The following is a 12,170-nucleotide window of genomic DNA, read 5'->3' on the forward strand; positions in this document are numbered from 1 at the left end:
CCTAAATCATTTTGCCCAAATGAGAGTATATAAGTGAATTTTATCCTTCTCCATGAATGATCTTCCAAATCAAAGCAAGCTATGTGAGAAAACTTAATTCCTATAAACAGATTTTGTGTTTCATGTTAAAAACCAATAAGGACATTCTGAGACTATATCTTAGAATAACAATTAATTCAATAATAAAAAAATGATAGGTAATACCTCGTTTCATAAAGTCTAAGCTTTACTTTTAACCACATCGAATAATAAAAAATGAGTATCCTAGTGATTTGTTGCCTACACAAAGGCCCAATTTTCTTCATGAAAATACAGTTAAAAAAAGGAAAACCTGGCCTTTGATATTTTCTTAATATTTATTAAAATAATTCAAATATCCCATAAAGAAAAATGAAAATATAATCCCAAAAGTTTAAACTAAGTCAGAGAAAAAATGAACAGTGAATACTCTGCCACTATTATTGGTAAATGGTAAGGATGGACTAAAAGAATAATAAAACTTAGAAATAGACAATACATAGAATCAATATTTAATGCTCCAACATATAGCTTTTGTATGTTTCATTGTCCAAAAACATCACTTTTAAATAATTACATTTAAGTATTTTAAAATAAGTTAATGCTACTTTAAGTTTATTTCAAAAGCAACATGGTTTATATACTTCCATTAAAATTCATATTTAGTGAATTTTAAAAGTATAAATTTAAAATAATGTACAGTATAATCCACTGACATCTTGTAGTTCATTTGCAGACATTTTCTTCTCTGTTAGCTCTAGAATCAGAAATAAGTTTTCTATTAATGGATTCTTTCAGTAATTTTGAAAAAAATCTTGGTTGTATCCCAACTAAATTCAGAACTTTTATAAGAAAAACTTTTTCCGATGTTTAATTGGGTTTAATTCTAAAACAATTCTTAATATAACTAGATATTTAAAATCATTCTTTGGCCTAGTTTTTCTTCCTTTAGTGTTATAAAAATAAACTACTGATTAGAATAACTTTTATATAGTCTTCTATCTACTTAGACTTTTATACTTAATGCTAATATATATTTATTCGCTTCAACTTTACTAAACCATTAGTTTTTATCTGGTGTAATTTCAGATTTACTATAAATCTCAATTGTTGATTTTAATCGTTCCATTACATTAGTTCTTACAAAGAATATGAATAAATAAAATGTTTTAGTTTTTATGTATTTCTCTGTTTGAAAACCAACATTCTAAGATGAATAAATTATTTTGATGAATTAATACATTAGAATGAATTTGTAAAATTTTCATTGCAATTTCTATCCATTTCACAAATTAATTCAATAGTCATGAAATATTTGCTGACTATATATTTGGGCCTATTTCATTATACTTTGGTAAAATTAAAAAATATAATTCAGGGCTGGGAATTAGTATAGCAGGAAGGGCACTTGCGTTGTATGCACCTGATTTAGCTTTGATACCCAGCATCCCATATGGTCTATCAAACACCACAAAGAGTTATTCCTGGTGCAGAAGAAGTTACTCCTGAGTATTGCTTAGTATGTTACCCAAAATATATATTTTTGTTTCTTATAAAGTGTAAAGAAAAACCAAAATTTTGTATGTGCAAGTTATGGATAATAGATAAGGATTTTAAAGTCTGGAGATATAGCTTAGCAGTGAAATACTTTTCTTGACTATATAAGATCCTGGATTTTTAGCCAGTATTAAATATATATAAGAATTATAACTAAGGGCCGGAGAGATAGTATGGAGGTAAGGCATTTGCCTTGCATGCAGAAGGTGGGTGGTTTGAACCCTGGCATACCATATGATCCCCTGAGCCTGCCAGGAGCAATTTCTGAGCATAGAGCCAGGAGTAACCCCTGAACATCACCAGGTGTGACCCAAAAACCAAAAAAAAATTATAACTAGATATATTTTGAATAGTGAAATAGTGAGAATGGTGAGGATGCATCGTTTTGCCCACAGAGGTAAAGACAACCTTTCAGGTTACAACACACACAAAAATCAGGAGAAAGTTTATTACAAAGTAAAAAAAAATGTAGAAAAGCGATAATTGTGTTTCTGATTAAAATGATGCATTTCAATACATGATCTTATGAATCATGAAAACTGTTATGATTTTGCATAACAGAAATGTAGAACAGAATAATGTATGTCACTTTGGTTGATCAGAAAAAGGAAAGCTTTTTTAAGAGTTAAATAATTTTTACATATTTGTTTGGGTTAGTTAAGGATAATTGGCAATTAAGAGAGTTAAGATAATGTCATGATTAAGAAGCAGTAAATAATAAAATGTGAGACTGAGAATAATAATATTTCATCGGGGTGTTGGTGCTACATTCTAATGATAGTTAGCAAATATTGTTATAGCATTTAATATGGAATGCATGACAAAGAAATCACTGAAAAGTTAACATTTCATGAGTAATGACCTAATCATACACCAAACCAAAACATTACAGGAAGCATATGGCTTCAAGAATTGAGAAGCACTATATTTCTATTGAAAAATCATTCGTAGAGCAGTAAAGTGGGGGTGAATAATATAAGAAGAGGAATATTGTTAAGTGGATGAAACAAAGATGGGACCAAGAAGTCATACAGAGGTTAACATATTTTTGCCTTGCATGTATCAGACCCATGTTTGATCCTTGGCACCAATATAGTTCCCCAATCACCATTAGAGGTCACTTTTGAGCACAGATCCTAAGAATAACCCTGAGCATCATTGGATGTCTCAAAAGTCCACTGAGTATAGAGTTACTAAAGCTCTTATTTAACTTGATTCTATAGACAATGAAAGTAGGAATAATTGTTGAGTGTTTTCCAACAGTTATACTCCTTTAGTTGCGTTCCTCATACATATTCTGGTATTAGTGCTCATTAAGGGTCAGATATTCAAGATGGGGTTGCTCTCATCTACCTGTTTGCTGTTTGGACATAATTCATCTAGGGTACCAGGGTTCTGATCAGACCCACTATGCACAAAGTTTAGAATACCCAGGCTTAAACTTAGTGCATAATGCACAATGGAATCAAAGCCTTATACTTGCTATGCACACACTTTGCCTATGACTCATTTCTGACCCTTTCTATGAGGTTAACTCAGCAGAATAGGTAAGCCCTAAAGACATTTTATGCAGCACTGTGCCTATTGAAAGTTATGCTATTGCATACTTAAAAATCTGTTCAGAGGATAGATCTCAAGTTAAGAGAAATATCAATTATGTCTTATATTAAATTCACACTTAAGTTTTCTAAACATAAACAACATCCCAGCTGTAGAAGTTGGTCATTCTTAGTAATTCTGCCAGTAGTCAAAATGTATTTGTTAAAAAGTAGGCATTATTAGGCTGCAGAGGCCCAAGGCTGCCAGAGCCTGGTGCTACAAAGCTCTCAGGGACTCTTGAGGCCCAGCTACGAGGTGGGGCCTCAGTCCCACCCAGAGACATCAACTTGAAGCAACCGCCTGCCCTAGACTGCGAGATAGGAAAGAGAAGAAATTAAGTACACATTTTATTTCTCCTGAAAAAAGGTCTGAAGCTTTGTGGCTGCAAACCAGAGGTTCCAGACAGAGCGAGAGAGCGATAGGTGGAAATTCACCAACCAGAGTGGCCAGAGGAGGCCCTGATACAAAAAAGATTAGGGAGTAGATACAAAGCAGGAAGCATTTCTTGGATGCTTTATCTCTGGTTCCCACTAGCCAACAGGCCCTGCTCTGGTCACTACCCTGCCCCCCCCCCAACAATTCAAGTTTCTCTTTTTATACTGGCATGACAAAGAAACATGATCAATAGGCGTGTTCAGGGGAGATGTCCAGGACCAATTATCATATTTCATCCAACTGCCAACTGACTCTCCCCAACTGTCTTTTCCAACGGCCTCTTCCAACTGTCATAGACTGGTATTGCAGAAGAACAGGAAATGACAACACAGAATAGCTTCTGAAATAGAAAAGAGATAAAGATATATAAGTGCAGAACGGGGGACAAAAACTATCCTTGTAAGAAAGATAGATGCAGAAGGCTTTCAGAGATTTGAAGAGTGGATAAAGTTCAGCTAATGTTAAAAATTATTTAAAAAATATCAGAGTAGTGGGGCCAGAGAGAGAGTAAAGTGGTTAAAGCATTTACCTTTCCTATGGCTAACCTGGTTTTGATCCCTAGCATTCTATATATTCCCTTGGGCACCACCAGTAGTGATTCCTGAATGCAGATCCAGGAATAACCTCTAAGCATTGCTGAATGTGCCCCCCCCCCGAAAAAATAAATAGAAAACAAACAAGCTAAAAAACAGCAGTGGGTGTAGTGGTCAGAGACACAGCAGGTGATTTTGTTTGCAAATGTACAAAAGGTAGTTTTCTGCAATTGAGAAGTAAAGCAGAATAAAGAGTACAAAAGATTGGTGTAGAGTATTTTGTATTTATTTTATGTATTGTATTTATATTGTATTTAGAAATAAAGGAAATTGGAGGGGAGGCCAAAGGAGACAGTTGGAAAGAGGCAGTTGGACAGAGAGGATATAAGGGGGAACACAGAAACAAAGAGAGAGACAGAAGGACACAGGGGGAGGCACAGAAACAGAAGAGAAAGAAGAGAGACACGGAGGGAGCAGAGAGAAAGAGAGACACAAAGGAAGAGAGATAGAGGAGAAAAACAGAAGAGAAGACAGACAAAGGATAGAGAGAAAGACAGAGACACAGAGAGAGAGAAAAAGGAGACAGAAGGACACGGGGGGGGGGGGAAGAGACAGAAACAGAAGAGAGAAGTAAGAGAGAGACACAGAGATAGAGAGGGAGAAGACAGGAGAGGCAGGAGAGAAAGATACAGATACAAAGAGATACAGAGAGAGAGAAACAGACAGAGACTAAGACAGAGGGGGATGGAGAGAGATCTAACGAGGGAGGATTAGGCTCTTTTGGCCAAACCTTTTGTCCCCCAAAACCTCTTTGCTTGGATCATTTATTGCGGACGATTATTGCCAAGGTCTCCTTGAGAAGGGGAGTTACTCTCTCAATTTGGGAGATATTTGGGGACCCTGGATATATCAGCAGTGGACTCAACTTCGTGCCATATTTGGTGGTTAGGAAATAGTGTGAAAATTGTAAAGTGATGACAAGTATGGACAATACCAAGGTACAGGCGGATGAATCTGGCACCACCATCAAAAATATAGGCATTTTTCCCAGCAAAAAATCAACCCGGAAACATAATTTAGACACTCAGGATCCAAATCAAAATATTGACACTAATGACCAACCTCCAGTTCTAAGCCCACAACGGAGTCCTGATTCTGTTCATGGTATGGACTCATATGATGGTGCCAACTCGGACAATGAAGCACATTCTAGTACTACACACCTCAGGCCTCAGAGCCCTGTGCAGGGAACTTCTGCTAATTCGGCCTCAGCTCCATTACAAACAGTATCTGCTTCAACATATCAACCTCGTGCCACAATTGGGAAGTAGCAAGTTCACATAAAGGAGCATCTGAACATGACTAAGAGTGATGGACAGGTCTTAGATTAAAATAAACACAAGGCTCACACCAAAGCATAAAATACCTATAAGAACAGTTAGATGTAAATAGATCTCGATGGTAAGAGACCTAAGAAAGTTTAGATTGTCCTCTTCCTCTTAGGTTTACTCTAATTTTCTATCTAGAATATATTTCTAACACATTTAGTAATATTGTTATTACAGAGGTAATATAGAAGTATTAAAAGAAGAGCTAGAGGTTATCTTTTATCTTTGGAGCCCCAATGACTCCAAAGAGAGTGGCTAGGACATTACAAATAATTTATATATAATACATTCTTATTGAAAATTTGAGATTAAATTTATATTGTAATTCTTAAACTACCATCTTTCCAAATCACAAAGCAAAGATGACTTAAACATAAAGCCAAGGAAAAGAAATCTAGTTATAAGATAAATTTTAAGATACCATCCATTCCTTCCAAAACAAAAATCTAAGTTGCATTTTGGTATCTTTTCTTCATTCATGAATTCAGCAACTATATTCATTGAACAACTTTGTGCCAGGAACTGTTCCATAAATTGAAAAAAAATTGTGGAGGGAAAGCAAACTAGGCCTCACCAGAGGAATGTTAATTCAAGTTAATTCAACAGCACCTAAAAATATATATGTTGGTTTCAGTTGGGAGGAGGACTGCAGCAAAAACACCAAGTAGTGAAACTAAAAGAGGGATAAGGAATTCTGGAATATAGGCCTTTGAAATAATACAGACAAAAAAAGGACTTTTAGCAGGGTGACCTTTAAATGAAGTTATCTATATGAAGATTGGGAGTTATTCCAGGTAAATTGGTGGTGTAGTTACTATAGGGAGATAACATTTAAAAGAAGATAGGGCCAGAGGGTTAGTACAATAATTAAGGTACCTGCTTTGTATGTGGTTGACCTGGATTTGATCCTCAGCTTTACATTATGGTCTTGCCTAGCAGTTCCAGATGTGTACTGAGTGTAGAGCATGTAACTGAACACAGTCATGTGACACCAAAAACTTTTATAATATATTAATAAAAGAAGAGAATAGATGCAAGATCAGCATGTATAAGCTAGAATCTAATAAGGTTGGTCTTTTCTTGAATTAATACACGTATTAATATACATATGATAATTGTGTACATTTAGTTTTCAATACAGCATGGTTAGAAATAGAGTCATAATTTTTAAGTCCTGACTTCAAACAGTTATATTAATGTCATGTTGTTATCAATACTTGATGCATGGAAACACCCAAGTACACCATAAAAAACTAATGAATAACGATGTGTTTTATATACACACTGGATTTCTACTTAGCCAATAAAAATGGAGTTCAGTCTTTTGCTATAACATGAATGAAGCTATAGGAGGTCATGCTAAGTGAAATAAATTAATAGAATAAAGACCAATATCAGATGACCTTACTTATATGTAGGACGTAGAGAAACAAAACAAGAGAACAGACAAAGCCAAAAGATCAAAAAGTCTTGAACTCTGACTACAGACCTTAAGTTCCTGGAGAAGGTTAGGATTGAATATGGAAATTTAGTTAATCAAAAAATGTTAAGTTTTCTTATATATATGTATATAATCTTTATTTAAGTACCATGATTACAAGCATGATTGTAGTTGGATTTTAGTCATAAACAGAATACCCCTTACCAGTGTTAAGTTCTTGATGGGTTCACAAAACTAGACCTCTCTTCTTCTATAGCTAAGTAACATACTTTTTGTCTAGACATGTCTTTTATATAATAGGTCGGCAAAAATAAGAACTAATACTTTTTTATAGCAAACTCATCAGAATGCAAAAGAATGGAGAAAAATCTTGTTATGATCATTGTTTTATTGTTTGGGCAGGAGAAATTTTTCTCTTCTAGAGTCTACTATATTTTTAAAAATGTTGTTTAATATATCTAATTTATCTTTCAGACTGACAAAACCTAGACTCAATAAAACATTACCTGGCCTCTGTTAATGCTAAATGAGCTTCCATTCCCTTATTTACATATGCAGCTGCACACCTTTTGCAAGCAGGAAGTAGTTATGAACCATCATCCATACATCTATTACAAATCTTCTGTGGTGACCTCTTTAGGGGGAGATGTTGTTGCGTCCTGGTAATATTTTTTTTGAGAAACAATAAATTAAAAAGAAAATTATCTGCCTTGCATGAACTCAAAAACATGAAGATGACTTTGCTTTGGGGTGGGAATACTGTACAACTTTTTGGAAATGTAGACGCTGAGGTGCTACCCAAAGAAGGCTGGACTCCCTAAAAAAAGAAAACTATATGAGAAATTAAAAGTCAAGATAAAAATAGAAAAGGATAATCAATATGTTCTCTGTGACAACATTCAGATGAACATTTTTTTGGTTGTTTTGGCTTTTGTTTGGGGCCACAACTTTGACCCTCAGAGGTTACTGCTGGCTATGCGTTCAGAAATCACTCCTGTCTTGAGGTATATATGAGACTCCGGGGATTGAACCCAAATCTGTCCTAGGTCAGCCTCGTGCAAGGCAAATGCCCTACTGCTGTTAGCTCTGGCCCAAACTTTTATGTATGTAGAGAACACCAGGACAAATAATTAAGATAAATAAATTAAGATAATTGATAAATAGCCTTCTTTCAAAAAAATATATTTTTTCCCTTTCTGGATGTCTGTGTTTTCTCTTGATCATGTATCTCTACTTTTATTCCCCTCACATTTCTCCATGTAAATTTATTTAAAAAAACTTATATAATGGGGCCAAAGCGGTGACGCTGCAGTGAGGCACTTGCCTTGCATGGGTCTGACCTAGGACAGACTGCATGCAGTTTGATCCCCGGAGTCCCATATGGTTCCCCAAGTCAGGTGCGATTTCTGAGCGCATAGCCAGGAGTAATTCCAAAATAAATAAATAAATACACGAATATATATATATGCATTATTTATAAAAATGAAAAATTTAATAAACTTTAGTAGAAGCATATTAATACTTTAATACTTTGGTGCTGGTGTGATATGATAATATATTTTGGATAGAAATATTTTTTTGACATTTAATGGTGCCTCAATAAAAATGAAATAAAAAAGAAAGTAAACTGTACTCTGATTTTTAAGAGTAAATTTTGTGTAATTTATCTGACATATTTTCTTACTATAATATGGCCATTTTAATAGCTCTGATTTTAGGCAATTATAAGACAGTCATACCATAGAGAAAAGGTACACAGATTAATTACATTTTACATAAATTAATTTTTTATTTTCCTCTGATTGTATATATATTATCACATTTGTTAATATCATCAGTGACTATTATGTTGATTTTTCATATGATATAATTTAAATAAATAAAAAAGTAGATTGTTCTTAAAATTTCTATTGAACTAATCTACCCATGAATATCATAATACATTGATATGCTCCACAATATAGAGCATGATAATTGCCGAGGATAGGTGAACAAATAAAAGTATTTTGATGATTGAGAAGCACATTGAAATTATATTCATCTTGATTAATTGTTTATGAAATGACTATCTGGACAGATGAAATTATCAAGCAGCAAATACGTGTGTGACATATTTATGTTCCAAAATTATTTTGTATTGAAATTTCAAAAATCAAATATTAACAAATTATTATTAAAAACAAATTTGAGGTTTTTTCTGAAACTAATAAACAAATTCCATTATAGTTAAGAATAAAACGTAGTGACTCTAAGGCAGAAATTGTACACCTATTTCCTATAACCTTTACCATACTATAATTTCATGCTTTTTAGTTTCTTTTTTGTTTGTTTGTTTCTTTGTTTTTTGGGCCACACCCGGCAGTGCTCAGGGGTTACTCCTGGCTTTGCGCTCAGAAATAGCTTCTAACAGGCTCTGAGGACCATATAGGTCTGTTGGGTATCCAACTCAAGACCATCCCTGGTCCGCTACTTGCAAGGCAAACGCCCTACGTACTCCAGCCCGATGCTTTAACCACAAATTTATAGAAAAAACAAAACCATAAAATTTTACCTACAAATGTTAGAAGATGTGCATAGTAAAATTTAAGGTATTTACTGGTCCCGATCAATAGCACAGTGGTAAGACGTTTGCCTTTCACGCAGCCAACACAGGTGGAATCCCGGCATTCTATATGGTCCCCAGAGCCTGCCAGGAGCAAATTCTGAGTTCAGAGAGAGGAATAATCCCTGAGCACCACCTGGTATGATCCCCCCGCCCAAAACTTTAAGATGTTTGATAAAAATCATCTTAGAAAATTATTGAATTTATCTATGGAGAAACCTAGAGTAGCTCAGAACATGAAAAATTATTGGCCTCATTGAAATATGTTTTGTTTTTCTAAAATAATAAATTAATCTGAACTGGTAAGATTTTTTTAATGTTTTAACTATGCAAATTAAAAATTATGTAGGTTTGCTTCATTAAATAAAAATATGAAGAGGCAAACATAGACAGTATTCCTATACATTAAATATTGTTAATTACTGGAATAAAAACATTTTATGTTATATCTTCATTTTATTTTGGAAAAATTACACTATAATCTAGTTATTTTAATTATTTTACTAAACAAAAATGCATTTATTTACACATATATTATAAAAGGGAGAAAAATGAGTTTTTAAAGGCATAATGGCAGCTTTTAATAAAGAGAAGATTTAGTACTTCTTTTTTCTCTTTTCAGTTTTACATACACATAATCAACTAATGACTTTTTTCTGAGGTTTTTGGGGTATAATGGGATGACTTGGAATATGCACATATTGTAAAATGATATACAGAATGTAGTAGAAGGTTAATTAGCAAGCCCATATCCTTATTATTACCTTCGTGTGTGATCTGTGTGTATATGTAGAACTGTCGCAAGCTTTAAAGATTGGTTCTCTTACCACCATATAGTGTCAGTGCAGCTAGTTACCAGATGTGTATTTGTGTACCAGAATTAGAAATATTAAAAAAATTATTACTGAATAGCATCTCATGATCAACATTTGCCTAAATCCAGTAACCATGATCTTGTTTCTATGAATTGAACTTAATTTAAATTACACATATAAGGGAAGTCAGACATTATACTCTATGTGTCTTTTTATGTTTAGTATTTTGTTTAGCTAAAGATATTTAAAACTTTACATATGAAAAGATTTTTGTTGGGTGGGCTTCCAGGCATTGCTCAAAGGGCCCAGGTTCAACCCCAGCAATATTAAGCCTGACTGTAAAAATCAATTGGTTCAATACTGTTCTCAATGACAGTGTTACTTGAGTCCAAAAGTGCTGAGAAATGACAGTGTTACTTGAGTCCAAATACTGAGAAATACAAGTGCTACACTCTGATCTTGTTCAGAGAAGCATGACGTTCTGAGAATCCAGCTCAGGAACTTTCACAAAACAGGAGTGTACATCAGTCCTTTGAACCATCTTACCTGCCCCAGTTTTTTAATATTCATGTTACTGCATGTGCCTGTGTATATTCATGTATATTTATACTGCATTTACTTTAGTCTTTCACTTGTCCACAGCATTTGCTTCGAACTCTTTGGTTTTGTTAATGATGTTGTAATCTACATTGAGGGTGTAGATTTCTCTTTGAAGATGAAAAATAAAGACTATATTTTATTCCACAGACATAGGTATATATGTATATATATTTTCTAACTAAATAAGCTGTTATTTTTATAACATGATATTAATATTCTTTATTTTTTTTGGTCCCATTTGTGTTTAAAGAAAACTGGGCAGAAGCCGGAAAGCATAGATTTGCGTGGAGCACATATTGAATGGACCAAGGACAAATCAAGCAGAAAAAACGTCTTTCAGGTAAGAATGGTCTATTCATTCAATTAACTTCATTTATTACTCTATATAAACTATTTGGAGTAACCAAATTAAAAATGTTTTAATATTTTAATTTATAAACTAATTGCATGAAGATCATTGTGAAATTACTTCTCTTTCTCATCTTCTTTAGTTGGTTCAGTTATTTTTGTTTTGCTAAGTTATTCTTGGTAAATAAATAGAAAATACATGTTGTGTATGCATAAAAAACAGGTGTTGTTTTTGGAATTTGGAATATTTGGAATTTGAACATAGAATGTTTGATTTAAACAGGTTAATGGAGAAATTTCAGGGCCAGATCCATAGTAGAGTGAAAAGGGTATTTTCAGACACAAATACAGACTCACTCATTAGGATAAATTACTTGTACATTGGCCTTTTTACTTTTCAGTATACCTATATAACTTAGAGAGATGAGCAAAAGAGAGCTAAACACTAATAAAAGGAAAATATTTTAAACCATGTGTTCTTATATTATGTTCTATATTTAATACATTTATTTGTATTGCACTGACTGGACAAAATCTTTTTAATTATTTATATTTTATTATTATTTTAACTTTATTTAAAGAAAATGCATCACATAGCTAACATAATTGACCATATACATTTGCATAAAAGTAAATTTTGTTTTAAAAAGTTTTGTTTAAAATAATATGTTGGAGATCATAAAGGTATGATTGGTACTATTTCCTATCTGAAAATAGAAAGTATTTTCAATAGATGTAAAACTTTATTTTAACTTGAACCAAATTTTTCAGTGATAATTTAGTTCTGTCTAAATAATTTGGAATAAAGAATTTAAAGAAAGAATTTTCATTTTC

The 12,170-nt window shown here is 33.2% G+C and overlaps 1 protein-coding gene across 1 annotated transcript in view; it reads left to right on the forward strand.

The window, feature by feature from the left end:
• The window catches only part of ARHGAP15 (Rho GTPase activating protein 15), a 723,932-nt gene that overhangs the window by 109,929 nt on the left and 601,833 nt on the right, over positions 1-12,170 (forward strand). Inside the window, exon 5 of the mRNA XM_049773571.1 lies at positions 11,239-11,328. Coding sequence (XP_049629528.1) covers positions 11,239-11,328 — 90 coding nt within the window. The remainder of the gene's footprint in view (positions 1-11,238; positions 11,329-12,170) is intronic.

Source organism: Suncus etruscus, chromosome 5 (genome assembly GCF_024139225.1).
Source record: "Suncus etruscus isolate mSunEtr1 chromosome 5, mSunEtr1.pri.cur, whole genome shotgun sequence".
Taxonomy (NCBI): Eukaryota; Metazoa; Chordata; class Mammalia; order Eulipotyphla; family Soricidae; genus Suncus; species Suncus etruscus.